Genomic DNA, 19,589 nt, shown 5'->3' with positions numbered 1-19,589 from the left:
CATCGCTAATAAAAAGTAACACTTTATTATACTTAATGCCCTGTGGCAAGAGGATACCCATAGCCTCATTGAACAGTTCTGCTATGGTTTTATTATCGCACTTTTCTAGAACATCACAGTGTAAGAGAATCCGTTTACAATAATCTTCGCTTAACAAACCAATGATTACGTTGCCAATTAGCCTGCCTTTTTTGTCTGTTGTCTCATCAATGGAAACCCAAATTGGACCGGCTTTAATCTCTTGCCTTATCTTCTGAACAGTTTCATCGTATATGGCTGAACAGTACGTTTTTCTAAACGGTGACTCATCTGGGATGGATCGTTTAGTATATTTCTCGAGGAATTCCCTGAAGCACTGATTATTCAATTTGAAGAGAGGTATGTCAGCAGAGATGAGAGCATGGCAGAGATCGGTGTTGAACTCGGACGTTACACTGAAAGTTGCTGGTTGTGTCAGAAACAACTGTCTCTGCTTGGAATCTCGTTGTTTGTTAGCCTGGTGTTTACTGGTTGAAACGTGCTGTTGCACAAGGAATCTTTGAGTAGATGTCACTGTACAATGATACAAATTACAAAATAATATCTTACTGTCAGTTGATAAACCATCTTCTTTAAATTCTGATACGTAACTTTTCAATTTTAACCTGGATGACTGAGCTACTCTAGGCATATTGTAACAACGTTAATGTCTTCAATGAATATCAATATACAAATGCACACACTGAACGTACAAGAACACTATGACCCGTCTCACTGCTAATTCAAACTGTGAATGACTGGTAGTGAACTAGATAGAGTTATGAAGCAATCAAAGGGAATGCCCGAATTACGAACTAATCTGGAAACCACTAACACATCGTCGATGAATGAATTTCCCTAGTTACAAAATTATGGCACAAACACAGTCGATGTTATGTAATGCAGCTTATCAGTGCTGTAAGTGTGATTCAGATAGTCATGGTACTGAACGGCTGACTACTTCAGGGCTCAACCTCTCTCTCTCTTCGCACCGCTTATCAGCTTATTTTATCAGCCTAGACATGGACAGGCGTGATAATGACTTGCACACCAGTTACAATATTAATTTTTCGAATATAGATTTTTAATTTATTTCTCCATTATTGAGAGGAGTGCTAATTTAATATAATTTAATACTTTTTAGCCGAAATATGGGCTATATTGATTTTAATGACAAAGAATATGGAACATACGTGCTAAACTCCAAAATATGGAAAATGAATGCTCCATTTTTCAACTCCACACGTCATGATTCGTAAACATAATGCAAAATATAATTAATTTTAGCTTTCTAAAGAGATATGTATTTACATATAAATCCGTTCCCTGATGATTATAATAAAGCCTTTGTAGAACAGATAATTAATAAATTCAGACACCGTCCTAAGGCTACTCTTACTAAAGAAAAATCCAAAGTTGCTATTTTTTCTACTTTTACTTTCAATAATGACGTCTACAAAATTACTAATCTCTTCTGGAAGCATAATGTAAAAATTTCCTTCAGAACCAACAAAAGGAATTCTGAAATTCTGCATAATTCCCCCTCAGTAAATAATTCCAACATTTTTTCAAAGTCTGCGCTTTGTTGAACAAAGCAATGAATCTACACCAGCTGATGTACGGTTGATTAAACGTGGCGTGACATAGCTGTAAGACAGCGCTGCACCAAGAAAATCACCGATTTTATACAATAAGTCATACTATGTGTAAAGATTAGAATTTTTTTTTGCTAGTTGTTTTACGTCGCACCGACAGATAGGTCTTACGGCGACGATGGGACAGGAAGGGGCTAGGAGTGGGAAGGAAGCGGCTGTGGCCTTAATTAAGGTACAGCCCCAGCATTTGCCTGGTGTGAAAATGGGAAACCACGGAAAACCATTTTCAGGGCTGCCGACAGTGGGGTTCGAACCTCCCGAATACTGGATACTGGCCGCACTTAAGCGACTGCAGCTATCGAGCTCGGTAATATTTGAATGTTAATATAAAGTATGCACCTTTGCTTTGCTTTTATTTCAACATTCAACTTCCGAAAATATTTACCGTGTCATCCGAAAAAAATGTGTCAACCGAAGTGGCTCCACCCCCTTTATTTCGGATAAATGGGGTTCTACTGTAATTGAAAACTGCTTTATCCATCTTGATCAATATTTTAACCCCAACTCTAATCTAAATGAAATTTCGGAGACCCTAACATTCTTTTTGACATTCTAATCAACTATTTTAAAAATATCAGATCTCCAAATAGGAGTTTGATTTCTCACGCTATATGCAACACACATCCCCGTCAGTTATCCCCACTACCTCAGCCCTCAGCTCCACCTTAGCACCATTCCCCTGTTGTCGCTCCTCTATCGCCTCCCCTTCCTCCTCCCCTCGCCATCACCTGGCTTCTGCTCCTGCATTCTTTCAGAAGCTCAGCTCCACTCCATTCTCTAACTGCTTCAACACGCTGTTCAAGGTGAGTTCGAACCTTTTTCTACTCTTCTTTCTGGGTTTGTAATTCCAACGTGCCAAATTTGGCTTTCAACGTTTTTTCATTAGGTTTCCATGGTCCCATATTGAACTGGGAATCAAGCATGGTTTCAAATTAAGATTTTCACATGATCATACTATTTTCTCTGGAACTACCAGAGTTAAGAATGTTGAATGCTACAGATAATACAAACAAGAGTTACTCTTCACATGAATGACATATGTTTTGCAATGTTCTTGTAACAAGACAAAGATAAACATTTTATGACATATGCTTCAAGCTGTATCATCTCTCATGCGTGAATGGACTTAACAACTGAGTTTCTCACCTTAGATTTAGAATTTTAATTCATGGTCTGATACACCATATTCTCATTCGATATTTTTTTATTTTAAGTTACTATTGTATGTGTGTCATGCATTTTATATTGTTTTTGGAAATTTGTATTTTGTGTAATTGTATCACTGGCTAATAAGTGATATAATTCGCATCAATAAATTATTATTGTATTGAAAAGGTGGATCCAAAATACCTTTATTCACTGTAATGCAAGGCCACACACTGCTGTTGTAACATGGGAAAAACTGGAGGAAATGCGTTGGACACCAGTGGAACATACTCCTTACGGTATAGACTTGTCACCTTGTGACTACCACTTGTTTGGACGACTGAAAGAAGAACTGAGAGGAAAGTGATTTCATGATGATGCAGCAGTATAGGACTACGTGTGCAATTGTCTCCACACAAGTTGTTCTTTTTTTGAGGATGGCATAAAAAGTTGCCAATTCGGTGACAAGGAAGTGTGTCAAATTCTGGAGACTATGTAGAAAAATGAGGTGCTTGTTGTGTATTTGTTGGTGGGTTCAATAAAATTGTAAAAATTAATTCCAGTTTCTATTTGATTCACCTAGTATATATGGTAGGATCTTACTTGCATGTGAAATGAGGGCTAAGGTTCTGTAATTGTCACATTTGGTTGTGGAACCCTTCTTGTGCAGAGGGACAAAAATGGATGCAATCCAGTCAGTTGGCCAAATGACACTAATAAAAAACATACAACATTTGCCTTGGGAAGGGCAAAAGAAGAGAACATCCTTGTAAAAAATAGAACATTGACAAAGGAAATGATTTTTCAAACACTTTTTAATAGTGGACAACTAGAAAATCACACATTATAGCGAAATTCAAAATTGGTTAATTCAAAATCCCACCAATTCAAAGAAGCTCTTGTTCCCAGAAACATGAGATACTGTTTTGCATGTCATTTAAATTGTTTAATTCGAAATACAGATAATTCGTAATTCTAAGTACAATGTCGGCCCCATTACCGAAATTCAGACTTTTAATTTGAAACTGTCTTTACATTTTAAAACAATAGTATGTTACAGAGTAATTTAAATTCAAAATTTATCTGTGTCATGATAGAACGTGTCTTCCGGAACATGCAGGGGTAGCTTTCTGCACTTTCACACACTTCGGTGTGTCTGCAATGTGCTTCATTATTGCCAAGTTCGAGTGAAATCTGAATTATTTTGTATTTAATGTTTTAAGGAACACAGTAATATCACGTAGTAGGCAGTGTGTGCCTGTGCGGAGAAACAGAATCCGCAAACACTGGCGATGGCGACAGCTGACAAAAAAGCGTGGCTCATTTAATCAATTCGTAGGCACCGAACAATATTCTCATTGCCGATGAAACTGCATTGCTTTCTTTTAATGCCGAGCCCAAATGGTCTTATGGTATTAAAGGAGATGTGCCAGCCGGAAAATCGTATAAGGATGAGAGTCATTGTACTGTGTTGCAAAGCACACGGAAGCAAGAGGATTCCTCCCCTCGCCATAGGGAAGTTCAATAAGCCACAATATTTTAAGGGCGTCAGGCACTTTCCGTGCATGTACAAGGCATCTAAAAATGCAACTGACAGGGACGTGCAAAAAGGAGAATAATCCAAAAAATAATGCATTTGCACAGGGGAACCAGCACAATTTTGAATCGTGTAATTTTTTCTTTCGTTGCGTAAGGTTATGTTTGTCAGTGATTTATCCAAGTGCATTATTTGGACATTGTAAATGCACCTTGTGATACATTTCGGAAATAGTTTTTTCCATGGCATTTGAAAGGTTTAAACTGTGAATCAAGGTAACTGCATGCATTAATGGGTCTTAGAATACTTTGTGACGTGGCAAGTGTTTACATTTCTGAAGTATGAGAGAAGTGCCATGGCGGGAAATCGTACAAGAATAGAGTGACTGTATTGTGTTGTCATGCAGAAGAAAGCGAGAGACTTTCTCCCCTCGTCATACGAAAGTTCGATTAGCCACGATGTTTTAAGGGCGTTGGGTACTTTCTGTGCAAGTACAGCAATCCAATGAATAAAGCACTTGCACATGTGAGCCAGCATAGATTTCTCCTCACCTTTGAATCGTGCTTTTCTTTCTTTCTTTTCGAGAGGTTATGTTTGTCAGCGAGTTATCGAAGTGCATTATTTGAATACTCTAAATGCACCTTCTTGGATGCATTTTGGAAATCGTTTTTTTTCCCATGGCATTTGAGAGGTTTAAACTGTGAATCAAGGTTAGCTGCATGCAGTAACGGGCCTTAGAATATTTTATAACGCAGCAAGAGTTGGTACTTCTGAATTATGAATTGGCGGTTAATTCAAAATCACGTAATTCAAAGTCCAATTTTTAAGTCCCAACGACTTCTGATTAATGAGGTTTTACTGTAGTTTTAAAATAGGTTAAAATAAGTAAAGCCATTTCCCTTCCCATTCCACTGCCCCAATCAACCATCCACATCGATTTTAATTATTTTAAAATTTTCAATTCAAGTAGATTTTAAGAATAACAAGGTACTTATTAAGATATTTTTAAGAATATAAATACACTTTGTTATTCACCTAAGCATTGTAATATAGCTGAAGATGTTCCAAATGGAATGAAACATGTACTGTAAATGATTAATTAATTTGCTTAAAGCAAATATAAGTATCAAAAAGGAGGAAATTTACTGTTATTGATTCAAGGTAAGTGATAAGCTCCGAGCTGTCAGTGGAGATATGGCTTGGAATAACATTAGTAGACAAATAAGTTTGAGTGGTGTCTTTAAAATTAGGAAGGATATGAATTTAAAGATAAAGCTGGAATTCAGGAGGACAAATTGGGGCAAATATTTGTTTATAGGAAGGGGAGTTAGGGACTGGAATAACTTACTAATGGAAAAGTTCAGTAAATTTCCAATTTCTTTGCAATCATTTAAGAAAAGGTTATCAAAACAACAGATAGGGAATCTGCCACCTGGGCAACTGCCCTAAATGCAGATCAGTAGTGATAGATTGAAGAGCAGAAAGGTGTGGTTCGTTTTGTGGTGGCTGAGGGTACTGAAGTGCGCAAAACTCATCGTCGCTCACCTGCTGTGTATGGCGAACACTGCATGTCGAGTGTGCATGAGTGGCATAGGAGATTCCGAGAAGGGCGCACATCACTGCAAGATGATGCGCACCCAGAACAGGCCCATCAAAAGATGTGATGGGGCAGACTGATGGCCTTATCCAGGAGAAGCGACGAATCACGGAGGTCGGCATTAGCCATGGTTCCGGGCATGTCATTATCAAAGATCAGTTGCAAAATTTGCGCGCAGTGGGTTCCGCATCAATTGACGGAGGGACAAAAGATTGACAGAGTGGCGTCATGTCCATACAGCCTGGATCTTTCACCCCGTGATTTTCACATTTTTGGTGACCTGATGAAAGACATTTGTGGACGATGGTTCCATACGGATAAGGAAAGACAAAAGTCGGTGCGGTTGAGGATGTGTCAGCGACCTACCTCTTTCTACAATACTAGAATTGATCGTCTCATCTCCCGGTGGGAGAAATGTATTAACGCTTTCGGTAATTACTTTTGAATAAAACCATTTTATGGTGACATTGTAGCGGGTGTTTGGTTTTTATTTGACTGTTACCATGTGCTTTTCTTTTTCATGTAGTTTATACATTTGAAAATGAAAACCTACAACCTGTTTTCCAATCATTGACCGGGTCAGGGATGTAATGAATGAAGCAGATATAGGCTGTTAGTACGATCGGGTCGCCACTCCCAAAGTGATTTATTAATGAATGATAGATGCAATGAAATGAGAATGGAGAGTGTTGCTGGAATGAAAGATGACAGGGAAAACCGGAGTACCCGGAGACAAACCCGTCCCGCCTCCGCTTTCTCCAGCACAAATCTCACATGGAGTGACCGGGATTTGAACCACGGTATCCAGCGGTGAGAGGCCGACGCGCTGCCATCTGAGCCACGGAGGCTCCCAATTTATAAATTTATTACTCAAAATTAGTTTTGGTAGACACCTAACAGTTTTAAAAAGAATGTGAAAGAAGAGTGATTTCTTTCCAGTTTTCAAGAATGTGACACAAAGAGGTAAACATGATTATACTCACCATGATGTGGTACTCCTCGTGTCCCTCGATGGGCTCACTCACCACGCTCTTGATGGAGTTCATGGGGATTTTGTCTGTGCGTTCTTTGGTACCAATCCACACTTGGTCCTGCTCCATTTTGAATGTGAGCCGGACCTTCCCACCTGATTTGTTCAGCATACCTGAGAGAGGAAACGGGGGCAGAGAATCCTGGAAGAATGGCAGAAAATAGAGACAAGGGATTGTAGACTTAGGGAAGTTAATGCCAGGAGGACTAAACTGAGGACTCTACTGCTAGGGTAGAGCCAGCAACATGCAGCAAGCAAATCATGTGAAGTAAGTTAAGCTACTAAGAAGAGAGAGAGCAAACTTGGCCTTGTTATCCATTTCATGAATACAGGTTTAGTAAAAGAGGATGATCCATAAATGGAGAGTGATACTGCAATGGCAGAGGTGGAAATGGCTGTTAAACATATGAAAACAGGAAAAAAAGCAGGGATGGATGAAATATGAGTGGAAATGACAGAGGTAGCAGGACCTATTGGTCTACATTGGTTATATGGGCAGCTAAGTTGTATATGGAGGAAAAAGCAGGTACCTGATAATTGGTGTAAGGGTGTAATAACACCAGTATTGAAGAAAGGTGACTGGAAGGTATGTGACAATTATCAAGGAATTACACTATTGTCACAAGTAGCCAAAATATTGGAGATAATAAAAGAAAGGAGGATGAGAGGAAGGGTGGAAAGAAATTAAGAAGAAGAGCAGTACCGATATGGACAGAGCAGGTCAACAATGTACTCTGTATTTACCATGAGATTAGTGATGGAAAAACAATGGGAATAGTTATGGAAGATCTGGTGATGTTATTCCTTGATCTAGAGAAGGCTTACAATAGTATTAATAGAGACAATGTGTGGGAAACCCTGGAAAGAAAAGGATGTGGAAAGCAATCAAGGGAACTAGTGAAAGAACTGTAAAAGAATTGTTTCAGTTGTGTCCAGACTCCAGTGGGGAGAACAGATTGGTTTAGAAACCAAACTGGACTAAGACAGGGAAGTAGATTGTCTCCTCTTATGTTTATAATGGTTATGCATGAACGTTTTAAGGAAACAAAGGCAGGATATGGAGCAGATATGAAACTATTGCTGTTTGCAGATGACAGAGACAGAGGGAGGCAACAGTACATAAGTGCAAATGCAACTAGAGGCTTTAAATGACAATAACTGAGAAATATGGTATGAAAATTAGTGTGGAGAAGATCAAAACAGTGGTGATGACAGGAGAAGGAAGAGAAGGACAAGGAATTGTTAGTATCACAGGACAAAACCTTGAGGTTGTTGAATACTTCAAATATTTGGGAAGTGAAATAATACAAGATGCAAGGTTCGATAAGGAGATCAGCAAAAGGGTACAAGTGGGAAATATGTTCTATCAGCATGTAAGAAACCTGGTGTGGAACGGAGAAGTTTATATGAAATATAAAGAGATAATGTACAAGATGTACTATACCCCTATATAAATGTATGCATCAGAGACTTGGACTTCGACAGCAAGAAATGAGAGTAAAATTCAGGCCGGTGAGATGAAGTTCCTGAGGAGTCTGGTAGGAAAGACAAAGAGAGACAGAGTAAGAAATGTTGAGGTCAGAAAAGAGATAGGGGCAGAAAAACTGAACTATAGGATGCAGAAGAATAAATTGAGGTGGTTTGGACATGTTATGAGGATAGAGCAAGCAAGGATACCAAAACAAATGCTGGAGGCTAAGATAGAAGGAAAGAGGGCAAGAGGGAGGCCCAGAGCACGATGGGTGAACTCTGTCAAGAACAGTATAAGAAAAAGAAGACTGGACTGGAATACAATTACCAAAGAGGAGTGTTGAGAGGAGAGGCAATGGTGGAGAAGTGCCATCAACACCCCAACTCGGCGGGAGACGGACAAGGGGAAATTAAAATGATGATGAGGGTTGGTTTTCCAGCTTCACTTCAATGAAAACCGCAGGGCAAGTCAGAAATATGGCTGTATGATCGATTGCTGATGTTTGATCATAACTCTTACAGATGGAAGAATGGCACCGTCGGAGAGCCAAGGCTCCTTACTATCGACACGCAACAACAAAATCGGTTGCAATGTTAACCAAAATGGCGCTGAATATGCAGCAGCAAGTCATCATAGCTGCATGGGCGATTGCTTTTCAGGATGGTTGTGAGGCTGTGAGACATAATTTTAACATAACACTGCTACCGTCGACTGTAAGAAAGTGGAGCCAACGTCTGCCGACAACGGGAAACATTCAGAAAGGAAAACCTCCTGGTAGACCTTGAAACAAAAACAATCATGGAAGCATTCGGGAATAGCGCCGGAAATCAACACGTCCAGATACATGCAAACTTAACATCAGTCAGTCTCAGTGTCTCGTGTTTCGAGACGGGAGAAATACAGAACTTTCAAGCCGATTCGTATTCGTGAACTGAGTGAAAATGACCCTGACACGTAGTTGCAGCTGTGTGAATCTGTGTTAAGGGAATGTGAAATTGATGAATCTTGGTAGAAAAATGGCATTTTTCGGACGAAACAATGTTCCAGGTTAATGGGAATGTTAACCAACACAACTGTTATTATGCGAGAGAAAATCCTAAAATTATTGAAGAAAAGCATATGAAATGGAGATCAGTGAAGTCTGGGCAATGACTGGATGGGAAGGATTGCCAGGCATGCGAATTTTGGGAGAGACGGTGAATGGTATTATGAAATCCTCAATGAAGCTCTGGTGCCAGTGATGCGAAGTGTTCAGCACCAACACTGCGTATTCCAGCAGGATGGTGCACCCCTCACTACGCTAATGCGGCGAGGGAAAGTTTGAATTATGAATGACCAAACAGGGGGATGGAAAGGAGAGGGCCAACAAAATGGCCAGCTTGCTATCCCGATCTCACAGCTTGTAATTACTGGTTGTGGGGTGTATTTGAAAGAGGAAGTTTACGCTCAAAAACCACGAAACATCAACATGCTGAAAACAGTAGTTGAGGAAGAAATTCGTGCCATACCGTGTTCACGTATCAGAAAGCAGTGAGTGATTTTATAAAGTGCTGTCGACTATGCTGTGATGTTAACAGCGAGCAGTTTGAGACAATTATGTGACTCGGTATTTGGTGGTGTTTTTTGTTGCATTGTAGTGTGTTGATAGTGTCAGGCCTTGACTTTCTAATGGGGTCATTCTAATTAAACATAAGCAATAGATCACACATACACTTGTATTCCTGACTCACTCTGTACTTCCTTTGCCCTTAAACTTAAAACATGGAACAATCAATTCAAGCAGGCACTGCAAGTAACAATATAGTAGAGATAATGGGTAATTTTGGAAATCAATATACATATATAAAAGAACTTGGCAATTTTCATAGAAAATGGAATAGTTTACCAAGTTATGTAAAGATTATATCACCCTCACATTTCCTTTATAATCTAGTAATCTGTACATTTTGTAAATGACTTTAAAAAATTTTGTTTCAGATTGTACATGTGCAGATAGCTGTAATCCGAAAATAAAAATAAAGAAGACTGAACCTTCGCTCCACTGTTGACCTGCAGCATAAAAGAGTAACAAACCATTATTCATTTCCTGTGGTCTGAGGGAATGAAACCTTCTGAAATCTACAACAGACCATAGGTTGGATAGAGAATGAACAGCAAGAGACCTGCCAGAAAAATACTTTGATCGTACTGTCCAAGGAAAAAGACCTAGGCTGATGCAAGTGTAATGGACTAGTATAACTTGGAAACAATTCTCTAAACCCATAGGTAAAAGTGAAAATAACGAGCTCGATTAGTAGGTGTTATTATTATTATTTCTTGTGAGGTGTGGCTATGAAGTTGTTTACGCCTATTGTTATCTATGTAGTTATGTATGATAGGTTGTCAGTACGGACTTTATTTGGTATAAATCATAGTCGTATCATTTTTGTGTTGTATGATCTGACTTGTGTAAAGGAACACATGAGGTTACGTCACGATACTTCTGCTGTATGCATATTAACACGACTTTAATTAATGTAAGAACACGTAATTAATAGTACATAATTTATTACTACCTGTAAAGATGATGTATAAATCCGACTTAATGTTGTGCAACACAGGGTAATAGTAAAACTCAGGTGACATAGGTTATTGGAGACTGGAGAAGATACGAGAAAGCATGTTGTGCCATATTCTTCTACAATCCTGGCCAGGCAAGGTATTTAAAGAGACAGTCTTGGGAGTAGAGTTGTTGCGAGTGCGGGTTGTTAGTCGAATTCAGTGTGTGAACTCATGTTGTGATTTTGTTGTGTTGGTAGTTGGTTGACATGCTAATGTGGCAGTCGAGTTCAAGATGGTGGTTCATTAATGTGCGTGTATAATGTGTATATAATTGGTAAATAAAACAGTGTACACAACTGACAGCATCTCGTGTGTACGTCTTTGTGTATACGATAAGGCGAAGGCCAAGGAAACGCTGGACAGAGACAGTAAAATCAGACGTGGAGGAGAGAGAGATCCTTGAACAGAAGATGCCCACACCACTGAGGTCTGCACTTCTTTACTACACTAGTGTGATTCTTTTTAAAGAAGAAAGCCATACTTTCCAGTGTTGACTTAAAATGTAACTTAAAAGCTCTTCAGTCTGTTGAACACACAAGTTAAATAAAAATATTATACCACAACATAACTGTAAAAGGGATAATAGTGTGTATATTTAACCCTTGTTTAATGTTTTTTTGAAGCTCTTCAGATGTATGGGCTTCAAACATCCATCAACTTTTTTAAGGATGCTTATGAACGATTTGGACTGACCATCAACACCCATAAGACTACGGCACTTGCACAGCCGGTACCAGGTGGTACTGTCCCTGAACTAAAATATCACTATAGCAGGAACACCTCACCTACCTTGGTATTATTATAACTACACTGCAACACAGAAACGGATGTGGAAAATATAACGCGCTCTGCCCATACGGCTGCCTCTCCCATCGAGTTTTCTTGAATAAGGATCTCAAAATATATACCAAACTAATGGTGTACCAAGATGTAGTCATAACAACATTACTATACAGACATGAAACCTGGACATTTTACCATTGTGACAAAGAAACTACATTTCCATCAGCAGAAACTTATATCCATGATGAACATCACATGGGATGACTACATAAGCAAAGTGGCAGTTTTTGACAAGGTGCATAAGAACAGCATAAAAGCCTTCATCATCACTCATCGGCTTAGATGGGTTGGTCACATCCAGCATATGAATGATAGCAGACTGCCTAAACAACTTCTCTACGGTGAGATTGGTCAATCAAGGGGCTCCTTTGAAACACTATAAAGACCAGCTTAAGAAGACTATATCACCAACACAAATGCTCACGCCTGGGCTACAACTGCACAAAATCGGGTTATTTGGTGCAAAGCTACTGCAGAAGGTGTCTCACTGTTTGAGCAGGCATGTCGCAGACAAAATACTGAAACCCATGAAAAGCGGAAACTACGTCAGATCCAACCGCATCCTCCACCCACCTTTAAATGTGACCTGTGTGGCCGCATGTTTCATGCGAAGATTGGCTTGATCAGTCATCAGCAACATCTCCACAGAGCCAACAGACTATGAGAAGAATTGCAGGAGAAAAACGTATTCTCGAAACGAGTAGCGGCTGATGAATAATGTTTTTTTTTTACAGGTATGTTGTAGTATAATATTTAACCTGTGTGTTTGACAGACTGCAGATCTTTAAGTTAGAATGATGCTTTCTTCAGACATTTTATCTTTGAGTTATTTTAAAGAACACTGCCAATCATATAGTTACTTTATACAGGTAGATTTGACAAATGTCCTACAGTGCTCCTATTATTGTGCATGCCTCATTTTATACTTCTTATGGCTAATTTTAACTTTGTTTAAGAATAGTGGAACTCTTGTACTTGTCTTCATCAGCTGAAGATGTCCCTAAATAGGGGATGAAACATGCACTGAAATGTTGAAGATTTTATATCCTTTTCCGACTATTTCACATAATGTACTTGAAAGATGGACTCCTTCCTTAAAGAATATACAGTAAACACTATTTACAATTTTGATGAAAAGATGACATTTATTTCCTGTAAGGGAGCCTAGACTCTGAAAAGCATTGTGGAGTAAAATATTCAATAAAAATTGTGACTTGCGCAAGAGATTTAATTATTCATAAAGAATTAATTCACAGTTACGGATAAGACCTACATAAAAAAACATGGTTATATCTAAGATTTAATAAATGATTTTACTGAGCATGTTTGAAGAAGGAAAAGAAAATATTGAAATTTCACTTCCCAAAATATTGCTAGATTTCAACAGGTGAAACTATTTTTCCAGCAAACAGAAGAATCCTAAAAATGTATATCTAAAATAATTCTGTCTCCCATTCCACTGATAACAGTGGAAGCTTGCAGATGTTGCAATGAAACTTGAGCAAGTACAATCTACACACATGAGCATGCAGTAACACATCTATTACAACTGCTGACAAAGCAATGAACGTGGCGTGGCGCAAAGTGAGATTTTCCCTCACTAATGAAATAAATGAAGAAAATCATCTTTGCAGTAGAGTTTTAGATTTAATGAAAGCGTTCTGTATTTATTTTCATAAGAATGATTGTAGCTTTACAAAATGTAGTCACAAATGTAGGATATTGTTTAATAAGTGTTATGAACATCTCTTTCAAGTGTGATTCTTTTACATATTTCTGCCAATTTCAGATTGGTATAAAACACAATTTTGTGCTTGTAGATTTCTCATGGGATTCCTAAGCCTAGTTTTGTGTGTCGTGTTTCTGCAGTATACCTCCCACATGGTAACTCCATCTTTCCCTATGTATATGGGTGTATTTCGTACCACTTGGTCAGATCTTGCAAAAACAGTTTCCATTTCAATTCTTGAAAATTCTCTTTTGCTATTTTGTGCCATTCGTTCAACATTATCTATCCACTGCAACGTTTTCTGTGAAGTCTCATCACCCATAGTTCAATATATTCACATATAGTCAGTATATTTACAATATCCAACAATGCCAGAAATATTAACGTAACAAGGTGCAAGGTGAGGGAAAAACTCTCACAGAACTGCAAGGATGACAACAATGCACCGCAAATAAAAAAACGTACCTTCACCAATAAGCAACAATTGCAGAGTGATGCAGGAAAATAATGAATTGAATACCCAGCAGGAAAAACACATGCGCAGTGGGACATGATGAAATCACGGAACGAGGGATTCCCTCAGCACATGTCCAGTGCCAAGTTAATCAGTTTAAATTTGTTTGTATACATAAGCTTTCTACGAATACAACTGGTTTATGCATGTGTAGAAAGGTATTAACTTAGGAGCAGTGGAAAAACAATTTTCCAGCAAATAAATAATTAAAATCAGAGATGAAAATGATAAAACACACAGAATCAAAACAGTAAAATTATTCCAAGCAAATGTAGGAATTCTAATCTAGCAGATAACAGATAACCCTACCTTAGTGTCCCTTATCCCCGGCATCGCATCGTCTGGTACACCTTTATCTAGAACTTTCCTGTGTTGTTTTTGTTTACAAAACGGTTCTTTACTACTTGATGCACCTTTCTCTTCGGCAAATTCCTGTAAGAAGATCAGTTGCAGCATTTCAATGGGAATAGCTCGCAGACAATACAGTTGAAACTGGTTTGTGTGTTCTGAGTTAACCGTAGCATTTCGGCAAAACAGCACTGTATTACACAAAATATCTGTTTGGGTTATACGAAACTGCTCACCTCAATCAAGTGGCTTTATCATAGGTAATAAACTTCATTTTGTTCCATACTGACACAAACAGAGGAAAGGACACCTATTCAATAACATTTGATTAAATACCAAGTATCTTTATTACAGTTGGGCCCGTGAGAGTTGGAGTCTGACATTTGAATGGTGATAGCAGTAACTATGAAGTACGCTGCGTTGTTGTAGTTACCTCCGTCTAGGGCATATCACCCTTTCATACAGGCTTAATGAAATATGTAGGCCTAATGCAATTCAATGAACTTTGACCCGTTCAGAAGCTCAAGCTAATAATTCCATGATTTAAGACAGGACATGTCATTGCCGTTAAATATGAGATTTCATAATTACTAACAAAATCATGTTTCTGACAATAACCTTAACAAATGTGTATGTTAAATATAGAATGGAACTATACAACTAGCCACTGATTAACTTACAAAAAAAAAAATTAACAACGAAAACAATATTCCAAAAATAATATGTAAATACATAAAGCAGCAACAACTAACATAGCACTACTCCGAATAATATCACAAAAGCGACTGAGAGCAAACCGACCCACATGGCGATAGCTTCTTTAAATGTGGCATCGTTCTCATTATTGCCATAGCAACAGACTCCAATTCTTGTGTGTACAGATATAAGGGACTACTTTCGACCCTATAAACCAGGTCATCTTCAGCCTTAATTACTAGTTAGGAAAACATAAAATCTCATAAAACACAATCACCAATATTCCACTGAAATATTTATGAAACTTATTGACAAAAAGTTTTCATTAGCACCTGTGTGTCATGGTTAAAACACGGTTATTTATACCAATGTCCTTGGTTGTGAGTGACTTCTTTGGAAATGTAATCTAAAGGTAATTGTGAATGTCCCCTAGTTGAACATTCTAACCACTTATATATTACTTTGATAAGAGTTATACCTAACTACTTAACCAAACTATAGACACACAAGCACCACTTGGAGGTTATACAGCATGCATCAACACCATGATGAAAATATTACCATATCAACAAATGTTACAATTCATTACGGCAAGAAGATTTTAATGTGTTACAGAACTTATTTATCTCTTTTAATTGTGATTGTGGAATCACCTTTAGATTACAGTTCCAAAGACAAGTCACTCATACAACCAAGGACATAAGTATAAATAACGATGACACATAAAAGCTAAACACTATTTGTCGATGAGTTTCATAAATATTTCAGTGGAATATTGGTGATTGTGTTCTATAAGATTTTATGTTTTTCTAACCAGTAATCAAGGCTGAAGATGACCCAGTTTATACGGTCGAAAGTAGTCCCTTACATCTAATAAAAGTATTTGGTTTTTAATCAAATTTTTTTTTTTTTTTTTTTTTTTTTTTTTGCTAGGGGGCTTTACGTTGCACCGACACAGATAGGTCTTATGGCGACGATCAAATGGTATTGAATAGGTTGAACTTCCTTTCTCTCTTTCTCAAGTGGCTATATGGCAACAATGGGATAGAAAAGGCTTAGGAGTTGGAAGGAAGCGGTCGTGGTCTTAATTAAGGTACAGTTCAAGCATTTGCCTGGTGTGAAAATGGGAACCACAAAAAACCATCTTCAGGGCTGCCGACAGTGGGGTTCAAACCCACTATCTCCTGAATGCAAGGTCACAGCTGTGCGATCCAAACCGCACGGCTAACTCAAACCTTGATATACGAATTAGAAAAATGTTTTTGAATACTACCTCTTGGAGTGTGGCACTGTATGGAAGTGAAACATGAATAATAAATAGTTCAGAGAATAGATGCTTTTGAAATGTTGTGTTACAGAAGAACGCTGAAGGCAAGATTGGTAGCGAGATCAAGAATGAAGAGATACTGAATACAATTGGTCAAAGGAGAATGACTTGGTGAAATTTGACCATCAGAAGAAATGGAATGATGGGATAAATCTTAACATATTGAAGAATGGTCCCGGACATCTGTGCATTATTAAGGCCAGCGGTAGTGGACGGATGCCGGAAATTTCCATTTTTAAATACTGCCTTAGTTTTCAGCTTGTTGCGCTGTCTGTTAGCAGGAGTTTGAACTATTTGCCATCATGTCATGGAATAGCAAGATCATTGATGTTAGTGGCGATATTTGTCCCCACTTTTACGATTAATGTAACCATGAAAACAACCTAAACGGGTAATCTTACACGCACATCTAGAGACAATTGTTATGATGGCACACCCATGGCAATGTGCCTTGTGTGACGACAAGTAGTTCAACGTTCATACGCACCATACGGGTGACAAGCACTGAGAATTCTCGTAGTTTCTCAGGTGACAGTAGGTGACAGCCGAGAGTAGGTGATGGGCAATGAGAATTCTCACTTTCATTTACCTATTTGCTTGATCAATGATACAATTGTGAGCGAGATTATGCATTCCAAACAGTGTAGTAATTGAATATTAACTATCGCTGCATCTCTCTTTCTTTAAACCTTCATGTAGTTAACAAAATAATACTGAAAATTCCCTGGAGCTCCAGCGCAGATGTCAACATGGCGCAGCGCATTCAGTTGCTGATGGATACCGTTTTTAGTGATTAATTTTAGCCTATGCAGACCGGTTATCGTAGGTATCGAGTGAAAGGCCCATCAATCAGGCTTACGGGATCCTTCAGATAAAGACTGTCCGGCTGGAGTCCTGCTGTGAGAGACTTGTAAACAGACAGCAGTTAGTGAGTGGCCATTCAGGGTTCAATATAATTGTGTTTGTGCAATTACTGGGTCATCCTGAAATAAATCAGAGTAATAAAGCAGACGGTGCTTATAGGTGTCTCCATCCCAACAGCATGAGGAGTTATGGGCACATACTGCCCTACATTACAATATGAGACATATGGACCGGAACACACTATACCACGATGCATATAACTTGCCTTGGGACAGTATACATAATTTTCAGAACATTAACTCTAAAGTAAACAAATTCAATTCACTGGTACCATACTGGAAATATCTGACGAGCACGCACCAAAGAAACAGGTAAGAATGACCTGCCATTCTTCTGCGTGGCTAACATCCGAGATAAGATCTGGTATGGCCAGTCGTGACTAACTGTACAGACAATACAGACAAACCCATGACACCCATGACACAGATGATTTCGAGCGGTACAAGATTCTGAGAAATAGAACCAAGCAGTTAATTAGAAATTCTAAATATAAATACTTTCAGGAACTGATGAACACTAACAGCCCAAGACAAAAATGGAGTATATTACGTACATTACATATAGGTAAAGCCGTAGAGCGACATGTACCAATAGAGCATGTCAAAAACAGATCAGATGTAAGGCTTTTCAGGCGTTTGTTCTATTAACCAGCGTCTCATCTTAGGTCTGACACTAGACTCATCAGAGTGGGATGTGTCAGACCCTACCCACTGACACTGGGGTGTATGCAGGTGAACTTATCAGAAGCCCATTATAACAGGCACAGTCTGACAACTGCATAGGGAGATAAATCTCCACAATGGAATTATTGCCCACCTAGCAATTCCAAATGGAAAATTCTAAGTTCCCATGGAGGGAATTAGATATTTTTCACCAATAGAGCATGTCAAAAACAGATCAGATGTAAGGCTTTTCAGGCGTTTGCTCTATTAACCAGCGTTTCGTCTTAGGTCTGACACTAGACTTATCAGAGTGGCATGTGTCAGACCCTAACCACTGATGCTGAGGTGTATGCAGGTCAACTTATCAGAACTTAGAATTTTTCATTCGGAATTGCTAGGCGGGCAATAATTCCATTGTGGAGATTTATCTCCCATATGCAGTTGTCAGACTGTGCCTCTTATAATGGGCTTCTGATAAGTTCACCTGCATACACCCCAGCGTCCGTGGGTAGGGTCTGACACATCCCACTCTGATGATTCTAGTGTCAGACCTAAGACGAAACGCTGGTTAATAGAGCAAATGCCTGAAAAGCCTTACATCTGATATGTTTATGTACCAAGCATATTACTAGAGGCTTTAAATGATCATTTCGCACGGTCAAGAATAGCCTCTACCTCCTTCCCTAAAAGTTCACTACCCTTGTTTCAAAAGCAGTCTGTGTATGATCAATTCTCTTTTAGAAATGTCAGCTTGAATTAAGTTAAAGGTGTGATATACTCTATCACATCTAATGCCACAGGTAATGATGACATTCCTATATCGCTGATTAAGGATATCTTAGGAGCTGTTCTGCCAATACTAACTCATATATTTAACTACTGCCTGACAAACGGAGTGTTCCCAGATGTTTGGAAAGATGCACTAATTAGACCCATCCCGAAGAGCTCCAAGTTAGATTCTCCTTCCGATTATCGTCCAGTATCCAACCTACCACCCTTATCCAAGGTGCTTGAACCTCTAGTTCAAACAGAAGTTACTGAATACCTTACCAAGTATTCCCTCCCCAACCCCTTTCAATCTGGCTTCAGGAAAGGACATAGCACTGCGACAGCTATAATACAAGTGACAGATATCAGACATACAATGGACCAACGGAACGTGACTATACTGTCATTATTAGATCTTAGTAGTGCCTTCGACACTGTCAACCCTCAGTTACTACTGCAGAAACTTCGAGAGGCTAAATTTTAATATGTGTCACTTGGGTTGAAAAGCACCAGCAATGTGTGACAGTTGGAAATTTGATTTCAGGATGGCAAAATAAGACCCTCGATGTCCCTCAGGGGTTGGTCCTCGGACCACTATTATTCATCTAAATTAATGATATATCAAAAGCTCTTAACCCTCTGCCGCCCATAGCGTAGTAATGTGTAGCGCGAAAGCTTAGGGCCTCCCGCCCATAGCGTAGTAAAGCGTACTTGTAATTCTAG

At 38.8% G+C, this 19,589-nt stretch overlaps 1 protein-coding gene across 2 annotated transcripts in view; it reads right to left on the bottom strand.

The window, feature by feature from the left end:
• LOC136857445 (ubiquitin domain-containing protein UBFD1) overlaps positions 1-19,589 on the bottom strand; it is a 78,499-nt gene that overhangs the window by 12,050 nt on the left and 46,860 nt on the right. Inside the window, exons 4-5 of one of the 2 annotated variants that reach the window (XM_067136114.2) lie at positions 14,451-14,573; positions 6,937-7,125 (exon numbers count right to left, since the gene is read on the bottom strand). In XM_067136114.2, the coding sequence (XP_066992215.1) occupies positions 6,937-7,125; positions 14,451-14,573 (312 nt within the window). The remainder of the gene's footprint in view (positions 1-6,936; positions 7,126-14,450; positions 14,574-19,589) is intronic. The other variant, XM_067136115.2, reaches the window with a different exon arrangement.

This window comes from Anabrus simplex, chromosome 1 (genome assembly GCF_040414725.1).
Source record: "Anabrus simplex isolate iqAnaSimp1 chromosome 1, ASM4041472v1, whole genome shotgun sequence".
NCBI classification, from domain to species: Eukaryota; Metazoa; Arthropoda; class Insecta; order Orthoptera; family Tettigoniidae; genus Anabrus; species Anabrus simplex.
This window is presented reverse-complemented; position numbering and strand designations above follow the sequence as displayed.